Below are 19,407 nucleotides of genomic sequence, written 5' to 3'. Positions count from 1 at the left end.
ATATATAACAACAAATCAAGCTCCTCAAATCTTTATACACAGCTACTTTTAGCTAAAACACACTTTGCGGCATCATTGCTGAAAACGTTTCCTGACAGCCTGAAATGCGCTCTTTGTGGACTGTTTACTGTATTTCTCTCTAATTAGTGGACTTGAGATGAAAGAAAGTTGAAATCTGTTGCCATAAACGCTACTTTAATTTGGTGTTCAGAACTGAAATGTATTTTTATGAGTCTCACAGACAGAAAGTCCACTTTAAAAAAGATACAAAACTTTTCCAGGCAACATTTGTTTCTGTCTGAGACACATACATACAGAGGAGACATCATTAAAGTTAGTGATGCTTGTTTTTTTTGTTTTTTTTTTTAATCACCAGCAATGTTAAATTTTGTAGTGGCATCAAACAAATACTAGAAGTGTATTTATCTTAACATGTTGTAACAGTAACTCGTCAGTATTAAAACTTAAATATTAGACTATGGAGATGTGTGCGCAGGACTAACCTGTTTTCAATGTGTAAGTGCATCGCATGAAATAAATTACAATCAAAAAAGATTTTAAATATTGAATTACTTGTTCTCTTAAGATTCTGTGTTTCCTGTTTGATAGATGACGTTCTCTCAAATGGGTTGCAGTTTCCGTCTTTTGGCTGCTCCCTTCTTCAGCGGTCGCCACAGTGAACTAACTCGCACGAAGACTTGGCAATTACCTTGACGCCAGATGCCCTTCCTGATGCAACCACAGACCACTGAGCTACCACAGCCCTCTGTGTGGAGCAGAGAGCTGCCATTTAGGGTGCCCGGGGGAGCAGATGGTGGGGGTTAAGGGCCTTGCTTCAAGGGCCCAGAGTGGGGTCAAGTGGAGGCAAGTGTGGGTGTTTCATCTTTCCCACCCACATTTTGACATTGTCTGTCTGAGGAGTTGAACCGACAACCTTCCAATAACAGGACTTTAACCTTGGCACCATCATTTGTTACGATGAGAAAACTTGAACCCTAATATTTTCAAATTACTACAATCGACCTGGCACAATGCTGTTTTAACCAAAGGCAACATCTATTCATTGTAAATAAAATCACTAAAGTCCAAGTGTTCTCCACTCCGACCTTTTCCCTCTTCAAAGTCTTTCTACAGCTGATGTTTGGGTTTAAGTGAACTTATGGTTATTCACAGGACCGAAGTCAAAATAATTTATGATGAGCCTGCACGGTGGAGATGTGATAATTACACATTTGCTCAAATGAAAGTAAATGGAAGACGAAAATTCAGGTTTAAATGGGGGTTTAACCAAAATGAGCAACATGATATCTATTTTCTTTGTTTGTTTTAGATATTCCTCTGTTGTGAATGTATGTAAATATTAAGGGAATATAATTTATACTTAGAGTTCGTTAATAATTCCGGCCCTCTGTAAGCTCAATTAAACGTATTTGATCAAACAAAAAAACAATTTCATTTGTCTTTAAGGAACTTGCCTGCAAGTCTATACTCAGGGATAAGTTTACCCTGACAATTCTTTTCATTCTGCCATTTCATTGGTGGATTCCTTGAAAAGGCGGGGCCAAAATAAAAACAAGGAAGTGAAAACGCTTCTATCGGATTTTCGTAAATGTTTCCTTACCCTCCCTCACATAAGTAGCGATGGAAAATGTACGGAAACGTAAAGGTGAAGTTTTCCACAGGTTTGTACTGCTACAATCAGTAAAATATAACAATTGCTTTCCTACTTTGTTTTAATACATTTAGTTTCGTCTAACAAACAGAATTACAAGAGAGACCCGATTTTGACAAATAAAACTTTACAAGAGAAGGATTTGTGTGTTGTCAGTTTCATTGTTGGAACATTTATTCACAGATGCACAGTTCAGAGTTAACATATTTAGAGTTAGTAGACCTGATGTTTTCTCATCTTTCCTGGCTGTGTTTACCATATAAAACACTTTTTTTTTATCAATAAGTTGCAAGTCTATTTGTGATTATGTGTATCTTCTTAAAAAGAGCATTTAACAGCAATACTAAACTGTAATTATCTTTCTCCATCCCCATAAATATTGGCGTCCATCAGGGGTGTGTCCTGAGCCCCTTGTTGTGCACATTAATCAAGAGCTCAGCCAAACTCCTGAGCAATATTTTGAAGTTTATAGATTACACAGCAGTGATGAGACTGATTTCCCACTAGGATGAGACTTTGCACCAGCACGAGATAGAAGACCTGGTGGTCTGGTGTGATTAATAAATTAAGTTAATTATTATTTTTCACAATGTCCACAGACATGGTCCTTAATCACCTCCAACATGATTAAAAAGACCCACTAATTTTATATCCCCTCAGGAGATGGATTCATTGGCAGCTTTTTACAGATGTGTTGTGGATAGCACCCTCACTTTCTCCAACACCACCTGGTCCAGAAACTATTCAGCTGATGACAGGAAGGTGCTGCAGAGGGTTATGAACACTGCTCAAGGGATCCCTTCCATGCAGCCTTGAGAACATTTATATCAGCATCTGCAGGTGTAGTGCAGTCTGCATTAAGGAGGATCATACTCACCTGTCCCGTAGACTGTTTGACAGTCTTGCCAAAGATGATGCGGAGCATCAAGACCAGAACAAGACTCAAACACAGCTTCATCCCCAGATGCAGTCAGACTAGTTAACTCCATTCCTCACTGAACTCCTCTAATCCTCTTCTGCCTCATGTTCTGTTTTGTTTTCTTTACTATATTTCTTGTTTACTTACTGTGTTTTCTATATCTGTCTATATTTATTCGTTTGGTTTGTTGTTGCTGCTGGTTTTGAGGACTAACTAACAACCTGTTAGCCTTTTTGAGCACGGTGAAAATGATCCAATAAACTGAAACTCTTGTCAACAAGCATTAAAGTAAAAAAATAGTTTGGCCAAACTTCGCAAGATGAAAAGCTAAACATAAAAACAGTTCAATAAGTTATTGAATTTAAGTTTTACTGTATGGCTTTACATATGTATTCTTTTAAGTTAGCAATATTATTGTTTAAGATACTTTTTGAAATGTGAATATCTTAATAACAGCAATATTTCAGGCTAACCTGAAGACCAGACAACAACTTTATCAGTAATCCATATCAGTTACGCTTGTGTTGATAAGCTGGCAGGGATAAAGGGCCCATAGAGCATTCAATGGCACTCTTGTAAATACACACTTCTGTCTCTGCTGAGCCACAGGGAATTCGCTCAGCGTTCTACAGGAAACTGCACAGCTGTTCACAATACACAGCAAGTCAAATGGGTCAGCAAATCTTCAGCTGGTGCATCATTGTCCTGCTGAGATTGGGTTTGGATAGAAGAAAGAAAAAAGTGCTCATGTAAATCAGACACATGGAGTCTTTATGATGCTGCTGTACAAAATTATATCTATGTATTATAATACACTGACTTCCTGCCACCCCTTTGACTTGCTAATACTATACTTGAATGACTTATTATCATTACACATGTATATTCACAGCCCAGCTGGTGTTTTGAAGGAAAATGTACCACAGAGGAGAGGGCAACACTTCCACTTTGACCTATGGCTCTGTCTGACAGTGCAGAACTGGATACTTGACTTTGGAAGACCTATTGCTATGGTAAGAAGGCAAAAAGCAACTAATATGTAATGTGACTGAACAGTTAATGGGGATCAATACATATCAAATGCTTTCTTGTATTTTATATGTTAGATCATCTTTCCTCTGGAGTGGTTTCCCCTGAACAAGCCCAGTGCTGGAGATTATTTCCACATGGCGTACAATGTTCTCGCACCTTTCCTAATGCTCAAGGTAAATCTGTACAAACACTGTTCTACTGATGATGCATCAACTTATTTTGTCTAAAAGCATTTTCACACCTTTCTGTGGTGCCTCGATAGACCAAACCTTGTAGAACATTCACCACCCACAGCCATGTATATTTTTTACTGTCTCTCTGGGCGTGTGTTCAAGTTTTTGTGTGTTACCAAGTTATCTCATGAACCAATGGTACAGATTTTATTAAAACTTACAGAAAGTAATCAGAGACTGTACTTATAACTTATTAATTTTTGGAGTCAAGCCAATTCAGGGTGACTATTATGGCACCAAAAACACACAAAAAATATCTATAACTCGGTCAGTTTTACTGATTTTGTGCAAAAATTTGGTGTAAGAGTAGCAGACAGTCATTCACAACACATACTCCAAACCCTAACAGATCACATGAGATCACACAAGGTATTGTAATATTGCATGAAATTGCACATAATGTTATTTTCAAATTTGGACCCAATGGTTATGACTCTGTCATTTTGCAGTACAAGATAATCCTAATCTCAAACACTGTCATGAAAGATGGAGACTGACATGCATAACTTCAAAGGAATGCTAAGCCCTCAGTTCTTTGTTTCAGCTCTATCTGCAGTTACTTCAGTCAGGCTAATCCAGTGCTTCTCAATTATTTTCGGTTACCCCCCCCCCCCAGGAAGAAGTAAACATTTCGCGCCCCCCACAACTCTCCGCGGCGACTGTAAATAGTATAATTTGTCTATAAAATTGTTATAAGTACACCTCTACATAACATTGTATCCTTATTAACATTAAATTAAAAATATAGAAATATAGATCAACGTACAACAAAGATTACTAACATTGTTTTATAGTCTGTAACAGAAAAGACTTAAAGTACATCAATTTGCCTGAAATTTAAAAAATATATATCCTTATTTAAACTGTAAACATTCTTGACCATTTGATACTGAACAATAAAATTAAATACAATCAATAAACAATAATACATTCAAATTGATCAGCAACATTTTAAGTCAGGAGTGTTATATAAAACACTTTGACCTACAAAACAAAAATGAATAAAACAATTTGTGCTGTTTTTTTTTTTTTTTTGTTAGTTTTTAAAAAAAATCAAAATGAGGAAGTCAGGGTTAATGGCTACAACGAGCACGTTTTGCAGTGCACGGCTTTTTGAAGCACAGTTTGAAACATGATCCTGCAGCTCTCAGCTCCTGCTCAAAGTTTAGCTGGACCTGGACCTGGACCTGGACCTGGATCTGGACCTGGACCTAGTCTCAGTGCAGCAGAGAAGTCGCAAAGAGCGCAAGAGCGTGCACGCGTGTGTGTGTGTGTCCAGGGGAATGCGCTCACAAGAGAAGAACCTGACAAGTTGTTTAATGACATAAAATATATTTTGTTAGCAAAGAATAGAGTCCTAACATTTATTAAATATTACTTCTGTATTTAAAAAAAAACATCGAAATTGTGCTTTCTCAAACTAAAACACAAACAAAAAAAAAATTAAAGAGGAAGAGGGGGCAGAGCGTCACCAGCTGCTCAGCAACAGAGAGAAGCGACACAGTTCAAGCATGGCTCCCCAAACGACAAGACAAACATATTTGTTCATAACTTTATTATTATTAAGACTGAGAGTTGCTGGATTTTAGCAAACAGTTGCCGAATGCATCCTGACACAATGAGAATGGTGCAAAAGAAGAAAAAAAAATCTACTCCCTGCGGCAAAATGTTCCTCGGGGTCACATGCGCCCCCCCCGGCATTGCTCCGGTCCTTCCCAGGGGGGCACGCCCCACTATTTGAGAAGGACTGGGCTAATCTGAGGCGCCACGTGGCTAATTAAAAAAAATAAAAATCTACACCTAATTGTGGATGGTTTCATTTTATTTTCTGTGTTTATAAGGATCAGCAGCATTCAGGATCAGCAGCATTCATAAAAGCACAAAGCAACTTCATTATTTATCTTCTTCACATATTGTCTCTTTTGCTATTTAGACTTTTAGGACGCAGGATCTGCTCATTGTTTTGTCCTTTTCTGTTTTGGTTATTCATAGTTCAGTATTTCTGTCAGAGCAACAAATAATGAAAGAAACAAATATCACATTCAGCAGGTTTTTTGAAAGCAGTTGTTACAAGTAGTTGGAACAAAAATGGGTGTTTTCAGGCAAACAACTGATGCAAGAAAGCCGGAACTGCCAACAATTTAATTCAAGGAAAACATACACCTGTGTCTAGAGAAAATTATGAAGCAGTGTACATTAAAATGTTTCACTAGTTTTAGTGTCTGTCAGTTGGTGACAATGTATGTGAAGATTAAAATTCACAATACAAATGCTAAATAAAATTATTTAGTGCATTGCCAAACATCTTTGGTAATGTGTCTCTCTTGTTGTCCCTCAAGTCTTTAACCTAATGCAAGACAACAAATGTGAGCTGAAAACTGCATTGACAGGTTTTTAGAAGCAGTTCCAGCCCTATGCAAAATATTTCTAATATTTATTTTAATTCAACCACAGAGGGAAATACTTTGTTTTTCATCTGAAACAGTTAAATCTTGTCCTCTGGACATTCAAAAAACAAAACAAACAACAAAAACAATGTAGAAACGTTTCGTCTTTCATCCGAAAGTCTTCCTCAGTGTGAGGTGCTGTATTCAGCTCAGACTTTGTTTTTCATTTTATTAAGATATTATCCAAAAATGCCATCTCACTTATTATAGTTTATACTTTTAGCAAGGCAAGGGCTCAATAGCGATGTTAAACCATGTGTTCGAAGAAACTTTCAGAGGTTGAAAACTAGACATTTTAGAAAGTAAAACTCAGGACAGTCAGGCTTGATCTGTTCACATGTTGGAGGTGTGTTGAAATTTAAGATAAAAACAAAAATGAGCAAAACATCAACTTAAAGCTAAAATGACAACAGTCTTCCTAAATCTAGAATGAGCACAAGAAAATGGAAATAAAGTATGTTGAATTAGAACAACAAAAAAGGTTGAATCATGTCATCTGGGCTTCGTTTTTTGTTAAAAAGAAACGTTTTGCCCCTCATCCAAGAGGCTTCGTCGGTCTGTGTTTTTGAAACCATTAGTGAAAAGGCCAGACTTCAGGGGTATCTGAGGCAGGCTTGGAACACAAGAGTCAGGGTGGCTTCTGGGTAATACCAGATGGCTAGGCCTCAGACCGACGAAGCCTCTTGGATGAGGGGCGAAACGTTTCTTTTTAACAAAAAACGAAGTCCAGATGACATGATTCAACCTTTTTTGTTGTTATATACCTGGATGACTGAGAAAACAAACTTTGTGTATGTTGAATTAGATTTCAGTTTTGATTAAATTGAAGAAATCTATGGAAAATAATTGTGAATAACATAAAAACAAATCCAAAGTGTAATGGTGCAAATGCTGCAAGTCACAGCACACCATTTTTGATCTATCGGAATGTTTTTAATATATGAATTGTTAAAATGTCACTAAGATTGTGAATGTAGTTTGCAAAAAACATGCAGAGAAATAACTTTTAGCAGGAAATTGTGTGAATTCTGATGCAACATTCACATAATTAGTGTTAAATCAACGTTTTCATAATTATTCCAAACAATAATCCACCGTTTGTGAAGCTGCAATTTTTTTCTAGTGCTGCATTACTGACCAATAATAAACTATAACATTGTAAACAGTAGTATGATAAACGTGGAAACCCTTATTTATACAGGTTAGTCTTATTGAGCCTCGAGAACTCATTTACAAGAGAGACCTGTTTAAACAAAGAACACAAGATGTACAGACAACAATAAACAGTCATAAAAAGTCTGTTTTTGTCTTGAACTTTTTTGGATTCATAAAAAGCTTATAAAATGAAAAGTAAATAAAACTAGTGTTATAAAACAAAATAAAAACAAGCTACGTTATGAAACGAGTTAAAACACTAAAAACAGGAACGTTTGCAATTGATTTTTGCATTGACCTTATTAATTGTTTAAAATCCCTTAGAGAGGTCAAGCACGACAGCTTCAGATCTTTTTGTAAGGTGTTCCAGGAAACAGGAACAGAGTAGAAGGCCCTTTTGCCAAATTCAGTCCGCACTGCAGGTAATGATGTCTTGAGAGCGCACGCTGTAGCTGCACTCACGTAGTGACATCTAGGAGGACATGTAAGAAGGCAGTAGACCAAGAAGTGATTTAAAGATGAAAATATACCAGTGAGCGAGTCTGCATGAAGTTAATGATGAACAATTGACCTGTGAATACAGGGTGCAGTGGTGGGTCCGGTAGTTACAGCCAGTTATGAATTTTAGTGCACCATGATAGGCAGCATCCAACATCTGCAGGGTTCTTGTAGGAGCATTCATGGAGAGAAGGAAAGTAGAAGTTACAAGGCATTTTCTAGCATTCCGAGTTAAACGAGATCTATTTCTGAAAAAGAAACCCAATTTTTTTTTTCAATTTCTTTATCAAATTTTCAACATGAGACTTAAAAGAAAAATTTACATTGACCAAGATTCACAAGTATTTATAAGGATTGACAAACTCAATAGGGACACCATTTTTAGATAAGATAGATGGAATTCTGGTACCAACTTCTTGTTTGAAAACAACATCCCTTTGGTTTTATCAGCATTTAGGACAAGTTTGAGACGGAACAAATCTGACTGGATGATGTCAAATGCAGACTGTAGGAGCTGGAAAACCATGGCAACTGTTTTAGCTCGACAATAAACAACTGTGCCATCGGCATAGAAATGTAAGGATGCATCAAGAATGATCTGACCTACATTACTTATGTAGATTGTGAAGAGAGTGGATTCTAAGACTGAGCTTTGTGGTACACCATTGTTGACCGTACTGATAATGTGATCTGAGAAACCAATGTCTGAGAGCTTATGGCACAAATATCACTTTTATTAGTTGAGTTTTTTAATTTTATTTTTACAAACGTTAGCTCCACTCTGTGCACTGCAGGGATAAACAAACAGTCTTGTAAGCACGTAAAGGAGTACGAGTGATTCATGAACTACAATCAAGGCAAAAACTGTTGTAAGTTTCCAATGATTGAAGCCACTAGCTTGACGCCCTGAAGTGTCTCCTCATCTCAAACACCATGCATAAAATATTCCACGGAGTCCTTAGTGAAGCTGAACACTTTAGTTCTGTTTCAAAAAATCAAAACTTGTACAAAATTAAGGAAAAGTAACTACAGCGACATAGAGGGAGAGGTAAAAAAACTGTGTGGCACTACTTTTCTCCACCTGACTGCTGACAGCCTGACTAATTGCCTGCCAATAAACCACACCCACCACAATACAGGTAATCATCCAAACACCAAATTTTACACTGCTACTGGGAACATCCATCCATCCATCCATCCATTATCTTTACCCGCTTATTCCATTTTGGGTCATGGGGGTCGCTGGTGCCCATGTCCAGCAATCACTGTACGAGGGGCGGGGTACACCCTGGACAGGTCGCAAGTCCATCACAGGGACACATAGAGACAAACGAGACAAACAACCATTCACTCTCTCACTCACACCTAGGGACAATTTAGAGTTACCAATCAGCCTAACATGCATGTTTTTGGTCTGTGGGAGGAAACCGGAGTACCCGGAGAAAACCCACGCGTGCACGGAGAGAACATGCAAACTCCACCCAGAAAGGCCCCTGGACCGGGGTTTGAACCAGGGACCTGCTCGCTGAGAGGCAGCAGCTCTACCAGTTGCGCCACCGTGCTGCCCACTGGGAACATTATAACTCAAAATCTAATAAATCTTACATTTTAATCACTTTGGTATTACAAAAATAAACTATATATCACACCTATACTTTTATCATTTTAAATTAAATTCAGTGAATCACCTATGAACTCAAAACTATAGTTACATTTGTTAACCATTATAAACTGCATTTAGGCTCCAACAACTGTTTTTCTGAAGGCAGAATTATTCATTCATTCATTCATTCAACCTTTATTTATACAGGTAAATCCCATTGAGCCTCAAGGACTCATTTACAATAGAGACCTGATTTCAACAAAGAATGATGACAACAGTGGACAACAGCAACAACAATAGACAGCCACAAAAAAGGCATACAGATTTTTTTTATTTATTTATTTTTTATACAAATAAGATGGCAAAAAAAAAAAAGTAACAGAAACCAGCTAGATTCTAAGGCGAATGTAGAAAACTAAAAACAGGAACATGTCAGCATTGGTCCCTGCCAGGAGTCCAACAGATTCTTAAAGCCACTTAGTTAGTTAGAACCACAGAGCCAAGGGTACTGAAAATAGTAACAGGTGCTAAGTACCGGTACAAATGGAAAAGCCTCAGAACCGGGCCAAGTAGGGTCCAGTCGGCCCGTACCGGTACTAATGGAAAAGGGGCTTTTGAGAGGTCAAGGTCGAGAGCTTCAGATCTTTTTGTAAGATATTCCAGGAAACAGGAGCAGAGTAGGAGAAGGACCTTTTGCCTAGTTCAGTCCACACTAAGGGAACACTGCAGGTAATAATGTCCTGATAGCGCACGCTGTAGCTGGACTGCAGCTTCAATTATCTCATATGATCATGAGTTTGAAGCCAGAGACTGGAAAAAAAAAAAAAAAAAAAAAAGATTCTTTAAATTTCTTTGAAGATTTCTTCAGGACCACCAACACTTTGAACAGGAGTAAATTTTGTTTATGACATCAAATTTACTTTTGCGAAAAATGTCTACTTTGTAATTACTGCGGGAAAGAAAGATGTTTTGGAGCCTCGCTCTGTGGCTTTCAGAGGAGATGCACGTTAATGCACTCTCTCGTTGACTTGTCAGACTGCGAATCACTTCCCTTGCATTTTTTAGACTGTTTGTTCACAGACGGCAGAGGTCAAAGGTTTAATATAAAGATTTGTGTTGTTTTCTAAAGGGGGGAAAAAGCTGCACTCAGTGCATATTTTAAGTAACATGTCATGCATTCAAAATATGATTTTATACTAGGGGAAGGACATGATTGGATCCAGTTTTGTTTTTATTTTAGCTGATGAATGCCACGATTTGTAGATTAAATTAACAAACCAACTATTCAGCCATCTTCCAGATGGTCAGCAGTTGTTTCATGTTCGTTAGACCTGTGCATGTAAATATCTCAAAATTAAACATCTTGTTTTATCTTTTCATGATTTTGTCATCGCAACAACACAAGACAGAGGGGATTCAAGTTTGTTGTAAAAGATTGATAAATGACTTTTAAAGAGATAAACATTAGATGTTTTTAAATTTATTTCTCTTTTTGGATTCAAATTCCACTGTAAAAGGCTGTTCTGAGTTTGTACACACTTAATGTCAGCACGGACAAAAAGCTGAAGAACAAAGAGGAACTGATGGAAAAGAATGCAAAATTCAAAACATGACATTGCTTTTCCTTTGGGGATAGAGGTTCCTGTTGAGGTAGAGCCCATTTGCAGTGTATAATTGTTTACATTTAATAACAGCTGGTTGTTTGGAATGAAGGAAGAAGCAGCTGGCAGGAAGGACAGAAACTACTGGAGCTCAGCAGACAAGAAGAAGAATGTTGCCTCCAGACACTTCAGCAGAAAACTCAAGGAAAATCACATCAATATCATAACGGCTGTCTGACTCGACGTCTAAATTAACTCACAGATGCACTGCTGTTGTTGACCCAGATTCCTAGAGATGGAACCAAAGTAAATATTTGGGATGCAGCTATAATTAAATAAAGAATGCATTTGTTGCTGTTTGATTCCAGCTGATCGAGCGCAGTCCACGGGCTGTGTCTCGCACAGCTGTTTACCTCTGCATCATCACGTTCGTCATGGGGGCCAGCATCCACCTGGTGGGGGACTCCGTCAACCACCGGCTCATCCTGAGTGGCTACCAGCTGCACCTGTCAGTCAGAGAAAACCCCATCATCAAAGATCTGAAACCAGCCTCACTGGTAAGACTCCTGCTTCATGACTGGGATTCTGGGAAAACATTAAAGCTACTCGTTGCATAGACGTGTAGCCCTGTTAAGAAAAATAATCAGGAAGTAAGAAATAAAATTGATATTAAATGTGTCCTTGAGTTAAAAATGTGCACACAGCTACCCCCTTAATTTAATTTAATTTAATGAACTTAATTTAATTTAATTACCTATTAAAAAAGCAGAAGTGGTTCAAAATAGGTCACCAGTGACTACTTCCATGGAAGAACCATTTAGGATGGAGAAGTCCAAAAATATTCATGTAATGTTTCCACAGCTGGGACATGTTTAAAAAACAACAACAAACTAATCATGTTAATGAGAGGCCTGTAATTAAATCTTCTCGATTAATCACATGTTTATCAAATAACAATATTCGACATAATCATACATGAACCTAAACAACAAAAACATAATTTTTTTTTATTTTATATATTCTTTTTTTTGTACATTCTCATATTAGTGCAACCCCAAGGTGTAAATAAAAATGTATTCATGATAATGATGATAACAATTGTGATAATAATAATGATAAATAAGTTAAAAATAAAATGTTATTATAAAGATACAGTTCACTGCAATCCATTTCCCCAAAGAGTTTATTTTAGTCAGATGTAGACTTTCCTTTTTTTGTCTACTTGTAGACAGCTGTAGCTTCAGCTTCGGTTCAGGAGCTAGCGAATGTCGATGTGCTGCGCTGATGAATTCCTTTAGACACAATTACACTAAGTTCTTCTCCGTGTCGTTACCATCAGGGTCATTTATTTTAAATGTCCCACTCAAAACACAGAGTCAGAGCGTTCCTCTTATTCCCCACTGTAAGAAACTGAGCACGGTGCAGCTGGCGAGCTAACTTTAGGTGCATTTCCTCCGTCACCTGTGCCTCAGCTTGGTTACCGCTGTCCCAGGAAGTGGGAACGGAGAAGGTGCAATTTATTGGGTTAATTTTGTAAAGCGTTATTTTTTTTCCGTCATTAAATAATTGTAATTAACACCTTAAAGTCTTGCCCCTAATTAATACACATTTAAACTCAGATTTGTTGCATAAAGTACAGATAAAAGGGCTTTGTTTACATTGACTGCAGACCTGCACTTCAGAAATGTATATCTGGAAATGTACTGAAGTAAACTTGATCAAACTTCACGATTTGTTTTACTTCAGAGTAACCTTTTTAATGTTTGATTTGATACTTTGCATTGAGTCTGTCTAAGATGTTGGATTTGTGATGCATTGAAGAAAATATAAAATTATTATATTTTTAAATTACCGGTAGTGTTATTTATCTTGGTGTGAATGTGGATAATATTAGTTTAATGTGTTTGTGTGTCTGTGACCAAAATATCTCATGAACCAACAAACAAATTTTAAACAAACTTACGAAAAGTAATCTTTGGCTTTACCTCTACAACTAAATTCAGTTATAATGTGGAGTCAGCACCATTCCAAGTGGCTGCCTCATCGAATTGACTTAAAACACAAAAACGACCTGAATCCATAGGCGTCACAACAATTACATGTGAGGGGGACGTGTCCCCCACACATAAAAAAAACCCCTCTTTTGTTTGGACCCCCCCCCCACACACACACACACATCATGAAATATTCGTTCACCCACCGCTGTTTCCATTTCTTTCTGAATAATTCCATTCCACTCAATTAATAGAATATTCAAACCACTAAAACTCCACTCCAGGTTTTCCTGGTTACCCACAACATCAACTCACCACATGCAGCTTTCCCCAAGGTCATTTGATGGGATGAGGGGAGGAGGGGGAGACACCCATGTGTTGTGCGCTAGCTTAGCGTAGGGCTGGGTGATATGGACCAAATTAATATCTCAATATTTTAAATATAAATCGCGATATACGATATATATCTCAATTTTTGTTCTTTCCATAAAGTAATAACAAAAATATATTTCTGAGTCAAAGCTTTGTCCCAGTTGTCTCAAAGGCACATTTATTAACAACCAGCTGCAACTGTACAAAATAAATGTCTTAAAAAAAACTATTTATATATATATATATATTAATTAATAATCTAAAAAAGTTGAGTCTGGTCTTCTGGACATTCAAAAAACAAAACAAAACAAAACAAAAAAAATTGTAGAAAGGCTTCGTCTTTCATCCGAAAGACTTCTTCAGTCTTAATTAATAATCCTCTTCAGCTGCGCCGCCTTCGTGACGTTAGTAAGTGTGTGTGAAGCTCCGTGTGAGGGACTGTTTGCATTCAGTGAGGGAAGAGGAGGGGCCGCGTGAAGTTGACAGAGCAGACGGGCAGTAAAAGAATAATTACGGTACTGTTCACGGATTTCAAGTCTTACAGTGAGAGGTAGCGTGACATTAATAAAGCAATGGTTTATCATATCGCTAAAGATACGATCCTTAGTGGCTAACAAGATGGCTAAAAAAAGTTCAAAAAAAGTTCCTCTGGACCAGATTGATAGAGTATAACAAAACAGCCATCAGTGTGCTAATGATCCATTGTTAGGCTGATGGTCCTTCTTGAGCATGTGATCAGCTGGTTTTGGTTGTCAGCAGCAAAACTGGTTGATCCACTCTGAGCAGGTGCTATTTATAAGACTGAGCTGAATACAGCACCTCAGACTGAGGAAGTCTTTCGGATGAAAGACGAAACGTTTTACAAATTTTTTCTTTTTTTTGAATGTCCAGAGGACCAGATTGAACTTTTTTTAGATGCTTCATTCTCCATAGCACTGTTTTAAATGGTGAAAAAGATTTGTAGTGCCGACCTACTGTTGGGACTTGTTTTCAGCATTGTCTACAGAAATCATTTTTCTGCTGCTCATCTGACAATTTAAATCCAAAGTAACTCCAAATAACTGCCATTGTTTTTCTTTTTGCTCAGCAGCTAAGCTGCTCTTTGATATCCTCTCCTGCATTTACTTGTTGTCTAAACTCCCACCCACCTGGAGAAGCAGGAAGCGGGGGGAGCGTGCACAGGTGAGGGGCTGGGTTTGTGCTCAAAGAGGGAGAAGTAGTTGCAGCATGCAGTTGGCGACGCAGATGGGAGAAAAAGAATGACATGGATTTTCAAGTCTAATAATACTCGATGGTTGTGATAGAGCCATTTTAGCCATCGTAAATTGAAAAACTCGTGATACGTCAAGTATATTCTATACATCGTCCAGCCCTAGCTTAGCGCCACGTTAGTGCCGGCAGTTGTCGACTGGGGTGGGGACTAGAATGCACGAGAGAAGCGGAGCGTGCTTTTGGTCAGGCTACTTTTTGTTGTGCCGTGCATATTAAAATAGTTACTGATTCAAGTGTTTACTAATGTAGGTAAACATAGATATTTAACAACTTGTTAAAATACACCAAATAGCAGGAAATGACATCTACTTTATTCAAAATTTTCTGGTGAAGGACCCCCAGACCCCTCCATCAGTCCCCCCCCGCACATTGCAAATGCTTCTGACGCCAACGCTTGAATAAATTGAGCAAACATTTGAAGTGGTAGTAGCTGAGAGTCGATCACAACACTCTGAATGTGACATCTTGTGAGATTTTTCTCATTTTTATAGTTTGGCCAAAACGCCTGCAGACATTTCTCAACATAAGATGGTCTTAGTCCAGGTCGTCATTGAAAATGAGACTTTGTTTTTGACTGACTAACATAGTTAAATAAAGGTTAAAAAAACAACAGTTTAAAACTCTTGCATGAAATGTGTCTTTTTTTTCAAGTAGTGCTACGTCAACATTTCATATTTACTGTCCGACACCTCATGCTTTTAACACTGTTATCCTGATGACACTGATTTCATAAATGGAAGTGGTTTGGCTGATAAAATGCTCCCTTGTGAACTTTGTGAATTTGAGTGTAGAGGATTGTTTAGGATTTAAATCTTCTCACTGCCAGGCTCGGCCAGCAGCCAATCTTTTATTTTGTCTTGGCTCCTTCCCTCAAATCACCTGATGTTATTTTTGTTATTTCTAATCAAGCAGGGAATCTAAAAAAAGACTTGACAGCTTGAAGGGTTGATGAAATATTCACTGCTAAAACCCCTTGTTGCTGCTCTTTTATATTGAGGTGCTTTGTTTTCTTCATGAACTTACACAGCACTTATTGTCTGAGCACAAATAAATTTAACATGACAAAATGGCAAGAATTTAATGCATTAAACTTTTCATGTTTAAATTCTTTTATTTTCCTGAATAATGGCTGTTAGATTATTTGAGTAGGGAGCTCTGATAAATCAATGTAAGGTGAATAAAATCAAGAAAGCACAAGAATCAAGATCAAGAATCAAGAAAGCTCATCAGAGACTCTACTTCTTCAGACGGCTGAGACGAGCTGGACTGTGAAGCTCAGTCCTCACCTCCTTCTACAGGTGTGCAGTGGAGAGCATCCTGTGCTCCAGCATCAACGTGTGGCATGGAGGCTGCACAGAAGACTGTTGGAGTCAGTCTCCCCACCATCAAAGCCATCTACACCTCTAGATGCAGGAAGAGGGCCACCTGCATCATGAAGGACCCCACTCACCCAGCACACACACTTTTTGCCCCACCCCCCTCATCTGCTCACACAGACTCATGTTCGTGCTGCTGTTGTTCGACGTATTGTTTTTGTACTATTTGTGCTTTGCGTATTCTTACTGTTTTTCTTTACAATTTATACTTTTGTTGGATGTAACTGGGACCCTGTGTACACAGTTTCGTTCCACCACATGTACCACATATGATGAGAATGACAATAAAGAAACCTTAACTTTGACTTTGAAAATGTCTGTATAATTTGGTGTCATGTTAGCTTTAATGACTCTTCCTCACTCATACTTCCTTCATATTGTACAATAACACATTTGCATGTGGTTAAATTGAAACAAGAGTGGCATGTGAGAATTTATTTGTAAGGTTGTTTATTTGAACAAAAAACAGGAATTATTTTTAAAGATTGGCAACATTTTGCTCCTTGGCTATAAAAAAAATCAAACCTGTTTCTCTCACAGGCTTTCAACTTGTTGAAATGTGAAAACTCAGGTCCATGTCTTGTGATTCAGATGAATTCTGATTCATCTCTGGTGTTCTGTTAGAAAACGTACATCTGCAGTGTTTGTGCCCACATCTGGCAGTGTACCAGTAGGTGGCAGTGTTGCATAACACTCCAGGTAGACCGAAGCAACGTGTCAGCTAAACATTTTTGCTGAAGTGAGATTCTTTTCATTAATTCAGCCTTTTCTTTGCTTCTTCCTCCACAGATTGATTCCTTCGAGCTGCTGTATTATTATGATGAACACCTGGGACACTCACTGTGGTATGTGTTTGTAAAAAATGGCATGCATTGTGCATGCACAGTGCGACGACTCAAAGTTCTGTTTTTCTCTTCCTGCAAGAATTTAAGTGATATATGCATGCTGCTAAAGAACCGTAGGCTTTTGAAACACTTCAAATATGTGAGCAAGATACGATAACAAAGATTTTACTGTTAAGGACCAATACACCCCCTGTCTCCAAGCACCCTCACGTTATGACGCAAAGGTACAGAGCAGATGGTAACATGATCAGCTGGTAATATTTAAATATTAAATCATTTCTAAAGGACGCTGGGCTGAAATATGCATCAGTGCTCGCCTCTGTCTCGGCTCAGCAGAGAATAAAGGATGGATTTACCATTTGGGGCAATTTAGTGTCTGATCATGGCTGAGAAATTGCGTGTGTGGGGGTGTTCAGTGCTCTGGATGAGATTCTGAAATCTACAAGCTCCCACAACCAGCTCATTTCAATAATGACCATATCAGTCAGCCAGGAATAACACAAATTAGCATAAAGTCACAAACAAGAAACACACATCCTGTTAGCACAGACGAGATGACCTGTGTGGTCATTAAAGATGGGTTCCTTGGCTCAGGAAAATAAAGATATTATAAAAATGTACCCCTATATTCACATGGCAAGTTTTTAGTGTGGCTACATTTAAACATGTTTAGGATCAGAGGAGTCATAAAAGTCTCAAATAAAGCCAAAAAAACAAATATAATGTACATTTATCCAACTGTCTGCGATCTCCATAATCTGCAGGGATATCTGCAAACAGCTTTAACTCCTGTGCGGAAAAAGAAGGACAAAACAATGTGTTCCTGTCATTTGGTAACATTTTGTCTCTATATTATCAAATGTTGGTGAAAATGAGGACAACACATTCCAACAGGAGAAAAACAAACTATGGTTTCTGCATTTGAGCCAAACAAACAATAATGTGTATTTATAAAAATTTTAAAAGCTGCAGACTGATTTGGTTCAGCAGGAGCTGCACGCCTCCTGGCTGTCTTTGTTTTTCCCAGTCATGATTTAAACACGTTGGCAGTCATTTTGAAAACATATTCACGTGGTATTCTGAGCACATTTACACAAATGGAAGATCTTTTCTTCGTCTCCCTCTCACCTGCAAATAGAAAATAAATATAAAAAAAAACCTCTGAGAGAATGTGTATCATGTAAAGTGCACTCTTATTAGACAGTGACATGACAATGCTTTATCCTAGATTTAGTTTGTTTATTAAAACCCATTTTCTTGATATGTTTTTTTTTAATATAAAATATCATTTTCTTCTAATTAAGTTCACAGCTGTGCAGCTGCAAAGTGTTTCTTCTGCTCAGCAGCAGCTTCACACTCTGATAGTCATTTTGTTATTGGTTTCAAGCTTCATTTGCCATGATGATTATTGTATTACTTTAGTCTTTTAAACTTAAGCTTTGATAAAAAACACAGCTTTTATCAACTTTTGTAAATGATAACAAATCTCTAAAAGTCACCATTGTAGGTGTCATTTAACCTGCATGTTTTAAATGGGTTCAAATGTTGGTAATGGCAAGAACCATGGGCTTAATTTGAGCTGGATCCTGCTAGAACAGGATCCGGGAGCTCTCCAATTTTACAGGGTGCGTTCCAGTAACAGTTTGCTTGGATCCGGTAACGCTCAGGCTTACTAATAATAAAGATATGAACAAATTTGACTGCCTTGAATTAATAAAACCTATATTGGATATGTAAACTGAAAATAATTACATAAACACTAATTTTTAACATAACAGCCGCTTACAAGCTTCCTAATCTCACATAAGAGCTGCCCCTTCAAGTAAGCATTTCTGCCTATACCCTTGAAAAATCTCTGCCCATAGGGGGGCGGGGTTATGATGCTGAAGAGAAACAGAGTGTGCTCTATTCACACAAGGAGAGCTGTTGGTCAGGCTACTTCTTGTTGCTCTCTATTAAATCAAGTGTTTACTTATTTAGGGAAACAGAGATGTTTAACAACCCATTAAAATACAACAGAATTCAGGAAATGGCATCTACTTTATTCAAAATTTTCAGGGGGGGCCCCCCCACCCCAGCACACACACACACACACACACACACACAAACACACACACACACACACACACACACTCTATTTGCATTACCGCATCGTTTGGCTTACAAATTAAGCACTGCATGGACCACTATAATTACCTGGGCTTCAGGTGGTCTGTAGTTTGTATTTTCATTGTAAGGAGCTCATTGTTTGTATTAAAAGCAAAAAAATTCTTCTCAATTTTAGGATATAACTGTATTTTTCCATCCATCCATCCATCCATCCATCCATCCATCCATCCATCCATCCATCCATCCATCCATCCATCCATCCATCCATCCATCCATCCA

The 19,407-nt window shown here is 37.9% G+C and overlaps 2 protein-coding genes across 2 annotated transcripts in view; one reads left to right on the top strand and one right to left on the bottom strand.

The window, feature by feature from the left end:
- The window catches only part of LOC119424126 (GRAM domain-containing protein 2A-like), a 975,280-nt gene that overhangs the window by 404,998 nt on the left and 550,875 nt on the right, over positions 1-19,407 (bottom strand). The gene's annotated exons all lie outside the window — the stretch shown is intronic.
- cln6a (CLN6 transmembrane ER protein a) overlaps positions 1,636-19,407 on the top strand; it is a 22,394-nt gene continuing 4,622 nt past the window's right edge. The window contains exons 1-5 of the mRNA XM_037691608.1: positions 1,636-1,682; positions 3,484-3,604; positions 3,698-3,796; positions 11,529-11,717; positions 16,964-17,019. Coding sequence (XP_037547536.1) covers positions 1,642-1,682; positions 3,484-3,604; positions 3,698-3,796; positions 11,529-11,717; positions 16,964-17,019 — 506 coding nt within the window. The 5' untranslated portion in view covers positions 1,636-1,641. The remainder of the gene's footprint in view (positions 1,683-3,483; positions 3,605-3,697; positions 3,797-11,528; positions 11,718-16,963; positions 17,020-19,407) is intronic.

The sequence above is a fragment of the Nematolebias whitei genome, chromosome 2, assembly GCF_014905685.2.
Source record: "Nematolebias whitei isolate Nwh7 chromosome 2, NemWhi1, whole genome shotgun sequence".
Lineage (NCBI taxonomy): Eukaryota > Metazoa > Chordata > Actinopteri > Cyprinodontiformes > Rivulidae > Nematolebias > Nematolebias whitei.
Note: the sequence above shows the minus strand (reverse complement) of the source record. Positions and strands in the feature narration are given on the sequence as shown.